Source organism: Terrapene carolina, unplaced genomic scaffold, assembly GCF_002925995.2.
Source record: "Terrapene carolina triunguis isolate 2854851 unplaced genomic scaffold, T_m_triunguis-2.0 Scaffold42, whole genome shotgun sequence".
In the NCBI taxonomy this organism is placed as follows: domain Eukaryota; kingdom Metazoa; phylum Chordata; order Testudines; family Emydidae; genus Terrapene; species Terrapene triunguis.
In genome coordinates, this window is record NW_020664393.1 from 19,379,757 (window position 1) to 19,399,724 (window position 19,968).

Below are 19,968 nucleotides of genomic sequence, written 5' to 3' on the forward strand. Positions count from 1 at the left end.
CATTACTACTTGTCCTACCTTCTGTGGACATAGAGAACAATTAATCACTATCTTCTGTATAATAGCCTTTAATATATGTGAAAACTATTATCAGGCTCACCCTCCCCCAAGTCATCTTTTCTCAAGACTAAACATGCCCAGTTTTTTTTAACCTTTTCTCATGGGTCAGGTTTTCTAAACTTTTATCATTTTTGTTGCTCTCATCCGGACTCTGTCCAATTTGTCCACATTTTTCATAAAGTGTGACACCTAGAACTAGAGACCAGTCCCAGCTGGAGTACTCACCAGTGTTGAGTAGAGTTGAACAGTTCTCTCCTGTGTCTTGCATACAACGCTCTTGTTAATACATCCCAGAATGATTTTTCTCAATTCCATCATATTGTTGACTTACAATGAATCCCAAACTCAATATAACCTACAGATTCTTTTCAGCAGTACTACCACCTAGCTAGTTATTCTGCATTTGATTTTTTCCTTCCTAATTGTAGCACTTTGCACTTGTCTTTATTGAATTTCATCTTGTAGATTTCAGACCAGTTTCTCCAATTTGTCAAGATCCCTTTGAATTCAAATCCTGTGCGCCAAAGGGCCTGCTAGCGTGGTGTCATCTACTAATTGTATAACCTTACTGTCTATTCCATTATCCAGGTTTGTGAAAATACTGAATAGTACTGAACCCAGGCAGACCCCCCTGTGGGACTAGATGCATCCTCCCAGTTAGACAAAACATATTGATTGCTGTTCTTTGAGTATGGTTTTTCATCCAGTAACACATCCACTTTATAATTACTTCGTTTAGACTGTTTCCCTAGTTTCCTTATGAAAATGTAATGTGGGACTGTATCAAAAACTTTACTAAAATCAAAACATGTCAGGTCTACAGCTTCCCCCTATGCACTAGGGACCAATAACTCTGTCAAAGAAGGCAATTAGGTTGGTCTGGCATGATTTTTTTTCTTGACAAATCCATGTTGGCTATTCTTATTACACTATTATCCTCTAGGTGCTTACAAATTGTTTAATAATTTACTCTTAGACTTTCAGGCCAGAAGGGACCATCATGATCATCTAGTCTGACCACTGGCACATTGCAGACCACAGAAACTCGCCCACCCACTCCTGTAATAGATCTATCACCTCTGGCTGAGTTACTGAACAATTCAAATCATGATTTAAAAACTTCAAGTTACAGAGAATCCACCATTTACTCTAGTCCAGTGGTTCCCAAACTTGTTCCGCTGCTTGTGCAGGGAAAGCCCCTGGCGGGCTGGGACAGTTTGTTTACCTGCCGCGTCCGCAGGTTTGGCCGATCGCGGCTCCCAGTGGCCGCGGTTCGCTGCTCCAGGCCAATGGGAGCTGCTGGAAGCGGTGCGGGCCGAGGGACATACTGGCTGCCTCTTCCAGCAGCTCCCATTGGCCTGGAGCAGTGAACCGCAGCCATTGGGAGCCGCGATCAGCCGAACTTGCGGACGCGGCAGGTAAACAAACCGGCCCAGCCTGCCAGGGGCTTTCCCTGCACAAGCGGCGGAACAAGTTTGGGAACTACTGCTCTAGTCTAAACCTGCAAGTGACCTGTGCCCCATGCTGCAGAGGAAGGTGGAAAATCCCTAGGGTCTCTTCCAGTGTTACCCAGTGGAAAATTCCTTCCCGATCCCAAATATAGCAGTCAGTGGGATGCTGAGTATTTCAGCAAGACCCACCAGCCAGACACATGGAAAGAATTTTCTGTAGTAGCTCAGAGCCCTCTCCATCTAATGTCCCATCACCAGGGAATATTTGCTATTAGTAGTCATAGATCGGCTGCACACCATTGTAGGAATCTCATCATTCCATCCCCTCTGTCAATTCCAGGAGAGGCAAAGTTGCTTTTCTGGTGAGCCAGCCACTCCCAGTGCCTATTCAAGCCCAAATTAATGGTGTTAAATTTGCAAATGAATTTTAGTTCTGCAGTTTGCACCGGACTCCTTGTTGTTTTTGTGGATACAGACTAACACAGCTACCCCCTGATACTTGACACCATGCAAGGCACTAAATTTAGCCGTATGGAGTGGAAATCCATCAACCTCATTTAAAAAAAACTTGCACAGCTACAGACACAAATCATCTTAGTCTCCAAGTGCAAACAGATGGACATCATACCAAATGGACTGAAGGTAAAAAATCCATTGCAATCGACATACTATACTGACTATGGTGAGAGATTGCCACACACTCTCAAAGAAAATGAGGAACCACCTGATCAGCATCCTGTACAGCAGACAGGAGAAGATCAAGAATGAGCTCTCAAACCTGGAGACTCTCATACAAAACCAACCTTCCACACAAACTTCCACGTGGTTGGACTTTACAAAAACGAGACAAGCCATTTACAACGCAGACTTCACTTCTCTACAGAGGAAAAAGGAAAGTAAACGATCTAAACTCCTACATGCCACAGGGGGCTACAACAGTGGTACCCTTAACTCACCCAACAATATTGTTAATCTATCCAACCACACACTTAGGACAAACTCTTCTGCTGGGCTATCTCGGGGACTCTCTGCCCCACAAAGCTTCATAACTCATTAGCTTCCTTGTTATTTTTTTTTTAAGTTTTGTGGAGAAATATAAAACACTCTGAAACTACTTCTAAATAATTTTTGAAAGGGTTAATTTAAAAACCAAAATCTTGGCTATACCTAAATGAGGGCTATTTGCTATTTTGGGGATTTGTGTGCGTGCGTGCGTGCAGAGGCCTGTCATTGAAAGTCTACTATTAGCATCACATAATGAAAGACCCCATCATAACACACATGTGTAATGTAATAGAGTCAACGCTGTGATAGGAACCTTAAGTCTGGATTTAGTGGGTATAAAGTTTCTATGTTGTTGCAATACCATGGCTTTTTGCATCATATATTTTGCTGGTTCTGATAATTAATTTAAACAGTCATTAATAATGTTGGTAATATCTTTAATATAAGAGGCCACAGAAATATTATGAAAACTGGGAGTAAATATTTTCCAGAAATTAACTCTAGGAAAGAGTATATAGAATTCCAAGCCCAGATTTTTCAACACTGCAGCCAATGATGGTTGCTACAGATTTATAGCATACTTTATTTTTTAGCTGTTATGCTAATTCGGGCACCCAAGTGCTTTGGTAGGTTGTCTTGTTAGTGTTTCTTATTTTTCAAGAAAAACATAGTTTTAAATGGACATTTTCTTGTTTTAAACAATTTTATTTATCAGGTCACAGGATTTCTGCTGTGAGATATGTGGCTCAGCAATGAAGATAAGCCTGTTACCATTAACATCAGGAAGTGCTTCAAGCCAGGCTGACGAAGAGGCCAAGGAACTTGCCAGACAAATTAGCTTCAAGGTAGACTGACTATTTGTAATTTTTCTTTGTTTGATCACTTAATTTGAGGAAACTGCAAGTGTAGTATTGCTATGAGGAAACAAAAACACTGAGAAAATGCTTACATTGTAACACAGCAGCATTGCATTGTACTTCTGTGCAGGAGACTTGATTTCAGTGTAGGCTGTGGGAAAACACACTTCCCACAGATGGTACAGTTGGTTTCTGGGAAGATGCAAACTGATGTGTTGTCCAACACAAGCACCGACTGTGGTTCAGTGACAGTGGTAACAAAGGTGATAGTAAAGGTTGCCTAACCATGTCCATTCTAACTCCCTGTTTTCAGTTACTAATAGCTTGATGAAATTTTCCAAGCTTAGTTTAGTGTTTGCTCAAACATAAATACTTTTGAGAAGTTTAGACAAACACAGTTCTGATGATTTTTTTTGTATATGAAGAGAGTCAAACATATACTTTTTTCATTATGTACAAAAAAAATTGCAAACTTTTTTTCCCCACAAGCTGCACAGCTGAAGAGACCGAATGTAGAAAATTGGAGTCTAGTATGGATAGGGCTCTTAGCAGGAAGTGCCTTTTCAGTGGTCCAGTGAAATCAGGTTTTTGTTTAGCCAAGTGTGATCCTTAGAAAGTAGCATGCACAATATGCTTTTCACTAAACTTAAGAAAGTGAACCACTGAGCAAGACTCTGCTGTACCTGGAGGCAGGGCTTTCTTAACTGTAGTGAAACATGTACCTCAGTGTTGCATCTTATACAAAAGACTACCCATTGACTTCAGCATGATCAGAATTTCACCCTATATCTCCAGTAGAACAGTTCCTCTTAGCACTGTGCTACGATATTGGTTTGGTCTAGAATCAGAGTGAATATTGCCACCTGCTGAGCAACCAATACCAATTTTTGCAGCACTTATGTGTTTTTTAGTAGTCTCCCTTCCAAATATGGACCAGGCCTGATTCTGTTCATAATCATATTTTTCATATGGCGATCTCAAAACATTTTACAAAGGTGGGGTAGGGAGGAGAAATACAGGCACAGAGTGTTAAAAGTGACTTGCAAAAGGCAAAAAATTGGACTGTGCCCTTTTTGGTTCTTTCTGATGTATAAATCCTGAAAAGTGTGTGGGATTTTTGTTTTGTTCTTGTTTTTAAATACTAGTTTTTAACAATAGAAATATTAGAAATGTCAAGTCTGCTCTTTTTTGATTTAACAGATTCCCTGGTGATCTTGGCTCACAATCCATATTTTTCAGAGCTCTTAATTGAAAAGTTATGGGAGTACAAGCTTTTAACAAAACTATTTTAAAAGTGGTTTTTATCAGGGAGTTGAGTTGAACAGGAATCTAACAAGCAAACAAATCCACCTCATAGCCTAAATAAAATCTCTTCCCCACTCAGTTAAGTTTCACATTTTTAAAGATGACTTCTATCTACCTATCAGACTTACATGGCACCTGTCATCAGGGTATTTGTCTCACACTCTTTATGTACTTATTTATCCACACACCACAGGGAAGTACTATTATCCTCATTTTACAGATGGTGAACTGATGCGCAGAGATACTAAGTGATTTGATCAAAGTCACATAGGGTAGAGAAGGGAATTGAACCCAGGTCTCCTGAGTTCCAGGGTAGCAGCCCAGCCACTGGACTATCCTTCCTCTCTAAGTCATCATAAACCTACTACAGAACTAGGGGTCTATACACTTCCAGAAAAAAAATGGGTTAGCAACACCTGAATTTCTAATGTATAGCACAAGCCTCCCCAAACCCTTTCAAATTGCATTCACACATCAGAAGCAAAAAAGGGCACAATCCCAGTTTTCTCCTTCTACGCCTATTGCCTTTAAGTGATTTGCCCAAAGCCATGGAACAAGACTGGCAAAGCCAGGCATATCTTCTCACTTCCAGTTTTCTGACTTGATTGGCTCACAGCACCAGGTCAGATTTTCTTATTAACATTTGTCTAATACAGAGTACTCTTTTGGTACACACACAATAATTGTGGGAATTACCATTGAGGGGTGTAAGAACCATTGGGATTTTTAATAATGGATGTATTCCATGTTAGCATTTGGAATAAGAAAGAACTGTTGCTATACGCTCCTCAGGAAAAGCCTCAGTCTTCTGCAAAGTCCTATGTCCAAGCTACGTTCCTATGTAGTGCACCGTATAACATGCTATTGTTGTGTTTGACCAACATTTGAACAAGTAGTATATTTGATATAACTGAGTTACAAAAAGCCAGCCTATCTAAATGTGAAGGGAATAGAATATATTGATCAGACAATCAATGAATTGATCTAAAGATTCATTTCAATTTTAAAAATAATAGGAACAATTTCTAGACCAACTGAAATGTTAAGTGTTCAGGACCTTGTAGTATGAGACAGAACAGCAAGGCATGATGAACACAAGGGAACAAGAGCATAGAAGAGAAAAGGGTTACATTAAAATGTCAGGAGATAAGCTCTTGTTATTTACACAACTTATTGGTTCCTAATCCCTTGCTCGCACTTTTTAATACTACTACTTATATTTGCATTAAAACATATGTATTTAATAAGATTGGAGAAAGCAAATTCAGTAGCTTGAGATTCAGACACAGGGCGTGGGAAGTGTAGCATTGCACCCCTCTACCAAAGTACTTTAACGACACTGCATGCTGCGAGTTAAATTGATTCAGACCAGCTGTTTTTACTCCTAGTTATGTGCCATTGGTAAAGTGTTCAGCTCAGGAGAACAATGCTACTTTTCCCCCTCTGCTATGACCCCATTACCAGTCACCATTGAGATGTCACTTTCTCTTGAATCTTCAAAGTGAGAACACTGTTAAACATGTAGCACTTCTCAATGTTAGACATTTTATAGATGCTAAGAAACAGTTAATGTTTTGACGTTCTCTTATCCCTTTTGCACTGAAAATTAAGGGCCTAAGCCTGTAATGTGCTGAATGCCTCTCGTTCCCATTATTATCAATTAGGTTGTAAAGCATTCAACACCTCACAAGATATTGGATTCTAATAGTGTAGAAAATAAACAGTTTAATATTCTTGAGATGTAATATTTCTTATATCTTTATGAAATGAGGTATTGTTTGGGGTTCCTCTAAGCTAGGATAACATCCCTGAAGAATTTCCATTCCAGATATGAGCCCCCTAAAGACATTTTTTGTGCTTTTATAGTTTGAATAGCCAGCTGTTTGCTGTTGGTCCCATCATGGTTGGTTGTGGTAGAGAAACAAGACATAGAGTGTTGACTTCTGCTTTGGTCCAGTTCAGCTTTTTCAAGAAAAAGATGTGGCAGTAGAAAGCTTGAAGGTCTAATGTTAAAGGAAAGCCTTTATATATGTAATACATTAGAAAAAATACTCTCAAACAATCAGTGCTTTCATAAGGATTCCCCAAAGTGCTGTCAAAGTTAGTGAGACCATGTAAGAAATATAACTTTTACAAAATGTTTGGCATTTATTTGAGGTAACTTTTTTTCTCCTCTGAAGGATGCTTCCAATTTTGTTCCTTATCTTATACCCCTTTTGGATGTTAACGTCCACCATTATATACAAGCAAGTGAAACTAAAAATCAGAAATGTGTCTGCAGGTTTTTTATTTGTTTTTGTGCATCAGTAGACTTACTGCTTGTGAAAATTATTCAGAATTGCAACACCTCCAGAAATTCCAGAAACATTGTATATAGCTTAAACACAATTTGCATGTCTATTGATAAGGATTCAGTAAATATCATATGCTGTAAATGTTGAAACAGATGTTCCATAATAGATCAAATAAACCACATTATAGTATATTATAACTAATTTGATCTCTTATCTGAAATGTACAAATGTATTCCCTTTAGGCTGAAATCAATTCATCCAGAAAGTCTATCACTGAATCCCCAAACACATCGGAATTGAACCACTCTGCCACCTTACCTGAGCCACGACAGGATGGTATAAGTAGAGCATTCCAGAACCCAACCACCAATACAATGGTATGATGTGTTTGATAAATCTTATTAGATGTGAGTGGATTCGCAAATGGAGGCCAGGATCTGAAAACCAAGCAATGTGTAGACATGTCTAGAGAATTATTTAGCTGATCTGAGACTTTTTTTAAGATTGTGGAATACTTAGTTGTGTAAGAATATATAATAAGAGAGGTGAATTTCCTTATATTTATATGATGATCAGGAAAAAAACTTTTCTTTACACATTTAGTAAACTCTTGAAATCAATACTTTGACCGAAGAGCAGTTAACAAAATAGACTATGTATACCAAAGTAGAAATTATGTGGAGAGGGCACATGCCATTGCTTTTAAAAAAAAAAAAAAAAAAATTTGGCCCTGAGTCACCAATTACTAATTGGACCAATTACTAATTATACTAACATAAATAAAATTATCACTGATGTTGAAATCTCGCTTACCATCCTCCTCCAGCCTCTCCATCTGTCCACCTTGTGAGCTCATCCACTTCCAACTATTACCTTCCCTTGGTCACAGTCCATCTCTTTCCCTCCTTCTGTGTATAAACAAGATCTCATCTTCCAAGTCCTTAGGTAGGGCCAGGGGTGGCTTTATTATCTTTCCAGCCACTAGTCTTTCCCTTCTTTTGCTTTATTTCCAAACTCATTGGCTTTGCCTGGACTAGGATTTAAGATATAATGTTGGCACTTATCAGGATAACCTAGCCTTTAGTTTGATTCTTTTAGCACATTAAAGACAACTGTGTCTTATTGATAGAAGACTCTTAAAAGGTGTTAGTTAGCATGTATTATGTAATCTTAAATTCTAGTCTAGACAAGGCCATGGAGTGGGCTGTCTGTAAGAGCTGAAATAATTTACTGACCTTATACTTAATGCCGAGTCTATCTACTCTAAACTGACTGTTATCCTCTGCATCTAAGTCATCCCTAAGCTAAGTCTCAAGATGGATACTTCAACCTTGTCTTTTCTGCTTCCCTTGGTATGGCTGGTCATTTCCTCCTTCTTGATATCCTGCCTTTTCTGAGCTTCTGTGGCACTGTCCTTTCATAAGTCTTCTACCTCTTTAGCTGCTCTTTTAGTGTCAGGGTTGTGAGTTCAATCCTTGAGGGAGCCATTTAGGGATCTGGGGCAAAAATCTGTCTGGGGATTGGTCCTGCTTTGAGCAGGGGGTTGGACTAGATGACCTCCTGAGGTCCCTTCCAACCCTGATATTCTATGATTGACAGTTTCCCCTTCATTTCCTCTCTGCTGGATTCCTTTGGGCTCTGTTCTTAGGCTCCCTCTTCTTTTCTCTGTGCACCCCATCCTTGGGCAACTTCATCCAGTTACATGGGTTTAATTATTAACTCTGACTGTTGAGTAGACCTCTTTAGTTTAGATCTTTGTTCTGCACTTCAATCTTGCACCTCTTTTTGTCTCAGTGATGTCTCTTAGATTATAAGATTTTTGAGGCAGGGATTGTGTCTTCTTACTTGTATATAGAGAAGCCCTGATTGAGGCTTCACTCATCTAGATGACTTGACATAATCTCAAAATAAACATAGCCAAAACAGAGCTCTTAACCTTTTCTCCCCAAGTACCTCCACTAATTCCATTCTCTGTATTGGTTGATAACAGCACCACCCTCCCTGTACCTGAAGTCCATAGCTTGGAGATCATCTTTGACTTTGCCCTTTCCTTTGCTTTCCTCCTCCAGGCCATAATAAAATAATTTCACTTCCATAACATTTACCAGAAACCCACCCTTTCTTGACCATCTCAACAGCCAAATTCCTCAGCTGCATCCTAATAATAAACAAACCTCAAATACTACAATCTCTTCCTATATCTTTAAGATATTAAGCACGCTTGGTCTTGCGTGCATGCACACATACCACCAGCCCATCCAAAATGTTGCTGCTAGTGTCTAGTCTAGAATTTACCTGTCACTTCAATCACTACCTGGAAGGCCCTGAATGCAATGGAACCAGTGGGAGGCTGGCTGCAGGAAGTCTCTACACAGTCTGCACCCCCTGGGCATCACCATACTTTTTGTGGGGACTCCCATCATATAGTTGATTTTGCACTGCTGAATGCTGGTCTGATGAATCCAGAACTGTACAGATCCACCATACAGTGAGATATGTATGCAGCTGCTAGAGAGGTTATGGCATTCTTTGGGCTGCAGTAGCGATTGCGGAGCACAATCTATTAAGAGAGATTCTGCTTCCCAACACACACAATGTTTACTCAGGCTGGATATTGAAGAGGATTTAGCCCTTAGTTACTTGTGCATTTAATTTAAAAATGCCAAAGGATGCTCCTTGTGATAACTTCACATAGGGCAACACAAGTGAAACAGTACTTCCCAACTATAGAGCTTTAAGAGTGAAGAGGACCATGAGAGGGCTAATACTTGAAGTAGATACCACGAAGTGAGGGAGTCTGTAGAGGCCATTTCTGAAAATTAGACCTAAGTGACCTGCCTAGATTTGCCCAGCAGTCTGTGGCAGAACTGGGATTAAAACCCCAGATGTCCTGACTCCCAGTTCTGTGTCTTAACCACAAGAGTAGCCTTTCTCTTTTTCCATTTCTTCCATTAATTGCATGTTATAAATAAATTGATTATTTTCTTCTAATGTTGCAGCATTCAGTAACTTGTATCATGTGTTGGTTAAAGATACACAAATGTTTATGGTATCTGAATACTACTGTAGTTTATTAAGAAGGTTTCAAGAACTTTATCCTTCTACATACTGTCCCAGTCTCTTACACCAGAGTGTGATATTCTTATGTACAAGAGGCAAAAAAGTATGTTTGCTGTGATTTGCAGATGTTCCTGTTTTTAGAATCTCTGCAATACATGTGGCTAAGTAAATGAAAATATTAATTCTTACCATTTTAAATAAATTGTGCAATTTATTATGACATTTGCATGTTAATACTGCCAGGGACAGTGTTTATATAACCCAGCCATTCTGGAAGTGCCTAAGGCCTGGTATTGGGCCAGGGCAGCTGCTGTTGTGACTGCTTCAAATGCAATCTAAATTCACTGATAAATTGTAGACAAATCTCAGATAAGCTGTGGTGGTTTTTTTTTAGCAATGATGGGCTGCAAATTGGTTAAAAAAAAAAACACCACGTCAAATCACGTCAGACCATCTGTTGCATCTTGCAGTGCACTTTCCAGCTACGTGGAAATACAAGCATGCTAATAGCATGTATTTTTCCACAATAAGGATTTCTTCCAGATTTTTCAGTTTCAGAATAAGCCATTTGATTATATTCTTTTTACCACAAATCCTGGCTCTTAAGAGTATTGAGTTAATTAAAACTAATTCACTGGAGTCAACAGAAATAATCACAGGCATCTTAGTGTTTCAATTGTAAAGGAAGTCTTTTTAAATAGTAAGAATTTAATTATTCCCATTTCTAATAATACTGTTTTCTTCAGTAGATTATCAGTTCTACTGCATGCATAGCTTTTTTCAGAGCAGTTGACAGATATGAAATGATTAAAGCTTTAAACTTACATAAACATTTATTTATTGCATGTGATGGACTGCTGTCAAAAGTAGATTAATATTTTAAGGGATCAGATTGTCCATCTCTCTGCTCGTATTGCTTCACTAAGCATATGTTTCAAAAGCTGCCCATGTTTCTGAGCCACCACCGTTTGGGAGTAGGAACCAGTTTAATAAACTGTCCATTTCAGTCATTGGGGAGTGAGGAGCCCTCAAAACTGAACAGAGGGAAAATGAGATGTGAAATGTGAAGGGTTGTATTACAGGACCTGCTCTTATTCTTTCTTAGGGTAAACTCATGCTGAAGCTAATAAAAGCCTACCCTGAGCAAAGATAGTAAAAATGGGCCCTGATCTGCTACTAGGAAGGTGAGGTAACCCAATGAAATTCAGTTCCATTTTACTGCCAGGCATTCTTTCTCTACTACGGCATATTTTTGTTCTCTGGGAAGGAATTTCTTGCTGAGGAATAGGACTGGGTGTTCTTCCTTCCCTACCATTTGAGAAAGTACGGCTCCCAGCCTTACCTCAGAAGCATCCATTTCTAGTAAACTTGTTCTCAAAGTCTGAGGCTACTAGCACCGGATTACTGCAGAGGGCTGTCCTCAGATCTGCAAAAGCTTCTTCAGCCGCGCAGGCCCATTTCACTATGTCTGGGCCACAGGCTTTTATGAGGTCCATCAATGGGTATACTCTGGTAGCAAAGTGGGAAATGAATTGCCAACAATCCCCAGAAATGCTCTGACCTGTTTCTTCCAGATCAGTCGAGGCCAACTTTGTATCGCCTCTAGCTTGTTTAGTTGGGGTTTCACTTTGCCTCTCCCCACAATATACCCAAGGTATTTGGCTTCCACTAGACCTATTGCACACTTGGAGGGATTCGCAGTGAGACCCACTTTCCTCAAGGTATCTAGTACTGCTTCCACCTTTTCTAGATGCATCCCCTAGTCTGGGCTATGTATGACCACATCATCCAAGTAAGTGGCGACTTACTTGGCATGTGGATGTAACAGCTTATCCATGAGCCACTGTAAGGTTGCAGGAGCCCTGTGCAATCCAAAAGGGAGGACGGTGTACTGGTACAATCCTTCTGGTGTCGAAAAAGCAGTCTTTTTGGCTTCCCTTGCCAGAGGAATTTACGAATATCCTTTGGTCAGGTTGAAGGGTGGACAAGAATTGTGCTTTCCCCAGTTGGTCAGTTAGCTCTCCTATTTGATGTATGGCGTCAGCATCAAACTGGGACACCTCGTTTAATTTTCCGAAGTCATTTCAGAATTTCGTAGTGCCATCTGGCTTAAGTACCAGAATGATTGCAATGGACCACTGACTATGGTACTCCTCAATGACTCCTAGATCTAACATCCTCTTAACTTCAGAACTGATCTCTTCTCTTTTTGCCTCTGGGATCCGATATGGTTTAACCTTCACCTTTACTCCGGTATCTGTGATGATGAACTTCTGTGGTTTTGCCTGGCTTCTCAGAGAACACACTGTGGTTTCATTCAGTCATTTTGATAACTTCTGCCCCTTGTTCAGGGGCCAATTATGGGGATATTCTGGTGGCGTCTCTAGGGCGACCACATAAGCTTCTGTCTTGCCGGGGCTTCAATAGCTTGACATGGTAGAATCTGTTAAATCTTATAGTCAATCTCCCTGACGGCTTCTATTACTTCATATGGGCCCTGACAGGGCTGCTGCCACTGTGAAGGAACTACTTCACTACAGGACTGCAACTGACAAGATACAGTTGATCTGCTAAATTATAGATGATGAGTGGATGCTAAAAAAATTAAAAACATGGTGTGATGGGTTTGGTCACAGAGAGCCCCTTGGGACTGCCACCTGATGTGCTGAGACTACTTTTGAGCCCATTTTCTCTGCCAGTTTGGGCCTTCAGAACCCTGCCTTTTTTGAGCCAGATATACTAATCTGCTGCAACACAGACCCAGGGTCTGACCCACACCCCCAAAACTGCAGACATAACTGAAAACGGCTTAGAAAGTGTTCCTGTTTCTAGCACCCAGTCACCTAGCTCCCAATGGGATACAAACCCCAAATAAATCCGTTTTACTTTCTATAAAGCTTATACAGGGTAAACTCATAAATTGTCTGCTCTCTATAACACCGATAGAGAGATATGCACAGCTGTTTGCTTCCCTAGGTATTAATTACTTACTCTGGGTTAATTAATAAGCAAAAGAGATTTTATTAAGTGTAAAAAGTAGGATTTAAGTGGTTCCAAGAAATAACAGAGCAAAGTAAGTTACCAAGCAAAATAAAACAAAACACGCAAGTCTAAGCCTAATACAGTAGGAAACTGAATACAGGTGTAAATCACCCTCAGAGATGTTCCAATAAGCTGCTTTCACAGACTATACTCCTTCCTAGTCTGGACCCAATCCTTTTCAGACCAACGTTGTGGTTTATGGCCTGGGTCCAGCAATCACTCTCACCCCCATAGTTGCAGTCTTTTGTCCCAGTTTCTTTCTGGCATCTCTTTGGGGTGGAGAGGCCATCTTTTGAGCCAGCTGAAGACAAAATGGAGAGGCTTCAGGGCCTTGTATATTCTCTGTCTTGTGGGTGGAAACCCCTTTGTTCTTCTGTGCAAAATCACAGCAACAAGATGGAGTTTGTAGCCACCTGGGCAAGTCACATGTCCATGAATGATTCAGCTTTTTGCAGGCCGACGCAATTGTTTACGTTAGTTTGAACGTTCCCAGGAAGGCTCAGATGTGGATTGGCGTCTCCCAAAGTCCATTGTCAGTTAAGTGTTTCTTGATAGGACTATTCTGAATAAGTGCCCAGTCTCAAGAAGCTGACCAAATGCTTCACTGATGCTACTTAAAATCAAATACATTGAGATACAAGTACATAGCCAATACACACATACAGACTGCATAATCATAACCAGCAAATTACAACCTTTCCATAGCCATCTTACTTGACCTCCTTTGTACAAGATTTGGTGCAACTATAGGACCTTGGTTGCCACAGTGATCTATACGGTCACAGTTCATGTCAATAACGTCACACATGGTATGTCTGTTGATCAAGATTTGCAAGAGAATGAATCATAGCTGCAGGGATGGATTTTGAAGTGGAAGGCTGTGATATTAACTTTAACTGGGGGGGGAGGTCGGTGTTAAAACACTTTTATTTGGGTGCAGTGCACTGTTAAAAAATAGCCTTTATGTCAAATTACCCATATTGGGCCTCTTCAGATTAACTAACACCTAGGTTTCAGATCACCTCTGAATCCTCTCATCAGTATCTCAGTCTGAGAAGACTCAAGGTTTCCCCCTCCTTCCTCGAGGATAGGAAGATCCACCAGTATCTCCCAAGTCTTATGTTTACCTTTGGGAGCCAGCCCCTTTGAGCCTGTCACTGGTATTTGCCCAAGGGGCACCAGCAAATAGCTATGCCACAACTCGCACCCTGCTGTTGGGTTTCTGTCTCCCCTCAGTCTGATCCCTGAGGGATGTCTACACTGCATCTGGGAGTGAGCCTCCCAAGCCAGGTATACAAACTTGTGGTAGCAAGGCTCGCGCTAGTATGTGAAAAATAAATTGATACTTAGATGTTGCGACTCGGGCTGGAGCTCAGGCGCTCAAGCCTATCCTTCCCCTGCCTAGGCTTGAAAGCCCGAGCTCCAGCATGAATCACAACATCTCTACAGCTATGTTTAGCATGCTAGTGTGAGTCTGTTGACCAGGCTGGGAGATTCACTCTCAGATGCAGCGTCGACATATCCTAACTTCTCCCAATGACATTTCTGTACCTGGTTAAATGTGCCTATCTTCCCTGTAAAGTTGAGCAACATTATACCTGATTTTCCTGTATATAATCACTGTGTCACCAGTATCCCAAAAGACCCTGATGACCTTTTTGCTACACGCTCCTCCAGATCCAGTTTAAACAAGCAGAGTTGACAGCTCCCTGTAATAGTTGATTTGCACACATTTCCGACAAAAGCATCTTCTGTGCCTGTCCTCCTCCCCCCACTAAATCCTGACTCAGATTCACACCGGTATGAATCCCATGATCATTCTCCCTTCAGTGAAGAATATAAATGAATGTGATTCACCCATCAGAGGTATGCAAGAGGTGTGAACCAATCCCACAATACGTCCTTCATACCAAACCATCAAAGATGCACAGCTTCAGCCTTTAAGCCCAGCTGCAACCTGCCTGCTGCTCTCCTACCTTCTTGAGGGTTCAGTGCACTATCAAATGCCTGCAAATCCAGACATCCACCTTGTTTTTATGTCATCTGAACACTACAGGCAGAAAAGGTTTAGCTCATATTCTCCACGTGGGCTGCTCAGTCCTCCAGTATAGGGCAGGTTAAAAATGGAAATCTGGCTTTTTTGAGCCAGAAGAGGTCCTAGAGGGACCCTAGAAACAGCCACACTCAGAGTAAGCTTAGGTTGAGGTTAATGTTATGTTACTGGTTTTAAGTTACCAATACAGGCACACCCTAGGAAAGGAGTGACTTTGGACACTATTTCAGGGTCTGTATTCTCTTGGAAGGATGGGGTTAGGGATCATCCCACTTACAGGCACTCCCATCACATTTTTACATGGTTGTCTTTCGGCCTTAGTATTAGCCATCACTGAACACCTCATTGCCAACAATGAAATTCTGTCAGTACAGCTGGCATTCTGATAACGGGATCCGTTTATTAAAGATACAAAACTGAGTTGAAACTAAGTGCTCTATGAGCCCCCTGAGTGGAAACAATGGTTGTGAGCCATGAAATTATCAGCATTTCTTCTTGGTTCCTTGTTACATCAACAACTCTCTGCTGTCATTATTTCCAGACTAAAAGACAATGACTGTCTCCCATCCTAGGTCTCAGCCAGGGAGATGCTTGATAGCAAACTGGAGCCAAACTGGGGTTGGCTGGGTCCAGCCAAAAGGAGGCGAAAGAGGGGGGCAATTTGGCTGCTCTGGGACCTTCCCTCCCTGCTGCGGGCGGCCAGGTGGCGGCCGGCTGCCCGGACACTGAGCCCTGCCAGGGTGGCAGCCAGGACCTTGACCCTGGAGTGCACTGCGGGGAGCCAGGGGACAGCCAGCTGCCCAGACCTGGAGCCACTCTGGCTGGCCGGACCTGGAGCTCGCTGCAGGGGATTGGGCGGCAGCCGGCTGCCTAGACCGGGAGCCCCACTGGGGGGCAGCCAGGCCCCTGAACCTGGAGCCTCCCGCGGGGGTGCAGGCGGCCGGCTGCCCGGACCCTGAGCCCCACTGTGCGGGGCCGGTGGGAGCCTGGACCATGGAGCCTGCTGTTTGGCAGGGCAGCCCAGCTGGGAGCCGGTAGCCAGGAGCGCGCTGCCTGGCAGGGCAGTCTGGAGCCTGCGGCCTTTAGCACACAGCTGAGCTGGGCTGCAGCTGTGTCCTAATTGGGCCGCAGGTTGAGAACCTTTAAACACAGATTTTACAGTTTTACAAAGAAACCCTGCTGAATAGCCAAGGATGGCACATACTAATCATTCTGATCCCATCTTTATGATAATTGATACTAAGGATTAGAAATGTTTCCAAATAATATAAATATATATAAGGCCTCTTATAATTATTGTAAATAACATAGAATAGTCTGTAGGTAGACATATTGGATGAACAAAATGATTTTCATTTTGGGAAAATGAACCCCATTCCCTTCTTAGTGTCCAGCTCCTGCATTTCCTGGCTTCACTGTTCTCTCGTTGTGGTGGATGTAGTTGTTTCTGTGGATCTAAAGTTTCAAAATCTAAAAGTCTCTAAATCTAATTTTCTTTGGCCCTAGCGCCACCTGCCACCCAGGACAGACCTACAAATCAATGGGATATGTGCATAATTTGCCCTTTGCTTAAAGAGTGGTCCTAGGTCTTCCTTAGAAACATTCCTGTAGGCTCAGTGCATGCCTGAATAGGTCCTTACTGCTGTGTGGCTGCAGTGGAAATCATCTCTGCTGTTGAAGAAGCCATACTCATATAATGGGGAAAGGTCGGCATGGCTGTGAGGGCACTCTAGGATACATGAGGATGGTAGGAGAGCTGGCCAGAACTGTTTGGATTTGAAGTTCTGTACCTGTTTAGACCCCTGCTGGAAATGTCATGTAAAGGAAACTTCAAGGTGAATCTCTGGAGTTCCAGAGTCCTTTGTCCTATTACGTAGGAGGGTACAACATATCTCATGGACATTAGGATTTCTTTTCAGTACATGTCAGTGTTTCTTTTGTCCATCCTTAGTTTTTATTGCACACTGAAGTCTCCTTGTGGAAGTTGTAGTTCAGATCTCCATTCTCTGCTGTTGGCCAGGATACCTGGAGGACCATGTGTCTCATAATGCAGTGTGGATTTCCCTGTGACTGAACTGCATGGTGCATAATGGGAGTCACAAGACTGGGTGCATTATGAAAGATGTCGTCCAGCCAGGAGAGATCAGGCTCCCAAATTACAACTCTCAAGAGCCAACATGTCACTATGGGGAAAATTACAGTGTAATACACACTGTCAATACCGCATTGAGTAACCAAGACCGCTGACCAGGGAAATAACCCACTTCCTTCCCTGAAGGACCGAGGGACGCGCCCCACCCATGTACTTATCCACTACACAGATACTGACTTGGACTCCTTATTCATTCCATGGGTGGTGTACCCGAGCCCACTTATCCACTGACACTTTAAAAACCCTTGCAACCCAATCTGGGTCTATGCAGGTTATGCGATATGTATGTATATTCTCATCCTTGCAAACGATACCTGTAACCCCCCATAACCCAAGCCTGACCCCAGATGTACAGTACCTTGCCTCTTAACTCGTGTGTATTTCATTTTAAACATTAACTTTAATAAAAATTTTAAATTTGAACTCAGTCAAACAAAGCATTTTGGTTTAGTTTGGTTTTAGTAAACCAAAATCAAACATTTAGATTTTTTTTGTGATTTGGGCTGAAAACAAATTTTGGGGTTTCCTGTGACATGGAAATTCCTAATTTTGCTCAGCTTTGTATACTATTTTTATAACTTTCTTTATGGCCAATTTCATCCTTTAACGTCAGTTCCAATATAATTTGCAGTGTTTTCCATTTGTGCAGTGTAAACCATTTGTGCTTAAGTACCTAGACGCTATGGACTAGTTTAAGGATAAAATATTTTATTTAACCATTTAAAATATTTCACTTGAAAACATTGTTGAGATAAGGGGACCCAAAATGTGAGGTAGCCATTATGACAAAGAAAACACAAAACCATGGAGTAGAGACAGCTTTTTAGACACAAGTTTTAAAACCTGTAGAACAGTGCTTCTTACACACAGTGGCTTGGAATTTCATGGGGAATCAAGTATCAGAGGGGTAGCCGTGTTAGTCTGGATCTGTAAAAAGCAACAAAGAGTCCTGTGGCACCTTAAAGACTAACAGATGTATTGGAGCATAAGCTTTTGTGGGTGAATACCCACTTCATCAGACGCATGGGGAATCAAATTATCTAAATGACAAATACCTCTGTGCTCCTTCAGTGCAGCAAGGGAATGAGCAAAAGTCCAGAAACTGCATAAAAGTAGTGTATGGTGCAACATAGCAAGGAATTGAACTATGTAGTTAGGTCCTGTGGTACATACTTCCTGAGGCAAGGTCCTAAGTTGACAGGCAAATTGTTGATGTACATAGTTTAATGCAGATAATTTCTACATTAATGCCTCTTTACAATATCCAGAGACAAACAGTGGGAGCAATAGCATATGATAGGCAGGAGTGGTGATTGTCTGTACCTTATGTAGTTGGGATGACAGTGGTTGGGAGAACAAGGCTGGGAGGTGTGTAGAAGGATGTCTATTCTGAATGTTTGGCTAGAGAGCCATAGGGTTTGGAACAGTGCTGTATAACAGAAGTTGGTTGAAACTATACCATAAAGAGGCTATCACCTGTAGCTGACTTTCAGATCATAACATTACATTGGAAGAGTAGGCTTTGTTCTTAAATGTAGAGGTATGTACATTGCTGATGCACAGACTCTCTCGGTTTAAAAACAATATTCACTTTTTTCTTTTTAGTCTGAAATTCAGAATAACTCCACACCACCTAATCAAGAGCATACTCAGCCTATATCTAATAATACCTCCATGAGCCCTCGCCAGCGCCGTGCCCAGCAGCAGAGTCAGAGAAGAGTACCATCTTCAACTAACTTTAATCAGGTGCAGCAACCAAGAGTCAACACAAGCCACACTGGATCAACTGTTCTGATTGTCCTTCTGACTTTAGCATTGGCAGCTCTTATATTCCGACGGGTATATCTGGCCAATGACTATATATTTGAGTTATAAGATTGTCTCTGTCTTAAGCAGTGACTTGAATGCTTCATTAAATATTCTGTATTGGGTATGACATGAGAACTGTTTACAGAAGATTACTTTTTTATTTACTCTTTTAAGTCCTTACGAATGTTAATATACCTTTAGGTACATTGCTTTGTAAGGATGACAAATGTTGACATTTCTATGAATACTAACAACTGTTAATGATCCATGAACACCCACTAGATACTTGGAGAAACAATTTGGTTGAATGTGAGCATAAGATGTAAAGGCTGGAGGAAAGAAAATATCATTTGTGGCTACCTTATTTATTGATAAAAGGAGGCAATTAAAAAAGAGAGGGGTTTAACACTTTTTCTCTGTGGAACATGGGTGCAGATAGTCACCCATATCTGAGTGAGTATAAAAATTTACATTGGAGAAGGACTTTTAAAAATGAAACGCAGTGTCTATGCGTTGCGTTGCGTGTGCTCTTAATTCAGAGGGGGATAATATTTTGTAACCACTTTTATTTACAATAAGACAATTCTAGAAAAATGCATGAAATGTTGGTTCTGAGACTGCTCTCTGTGGGGAAAAAAGGGGGCCAGAAAATTGTTTGCTTTATTTTTTTTGTTTTTAAATTTTTTTGAAAGTTAGATTGGATAATCTTTTGCAAGATTTGAATGTCGTCTTCTAATACTCTCAATTGTATATCTTGCTTTTTTAAATTTGAAGATTATATAAAACGTCTATTATTGCGATAGTTATAAATATGTAATATAATTATTTACCCAGAGCTATTGTCTTTTAATTATTCCAGAAATATACATAATGCATTACA

At 41.1% G+C, this 19,968-nt stretch overlaps 1 protein-coding gene across 1 annotated transcript in view; it reads left to right on the forward strand.

Annotated features, from left to right (window-relative positions):
* The window catches only part of UBE2J1 (ubiquitin conjugating enzyme E2 J1), a 53,618-nt gene extending 33,650 nt beyond the window's left edge, over positions 1-19,968 (forward strand). Inside the window, exons 6-8 of the mRNA XM_024202733.2 lie at positions 3,232-3,361; positions 7,215-7,349; positions 18,885-19,968. Coding sequence (XP_024058501.1) covers positions 3,232-3,361; positions 7,215-7,349; positions 18,885-19,154 — 535 coding nt within the window. The 3' untranslated portion in view covers positions 19,155-19,968. The remainder of the gene's footprint in view (positions 1-3,231; positions 3,362-7,214; positions 7,350-18,884) is intronic.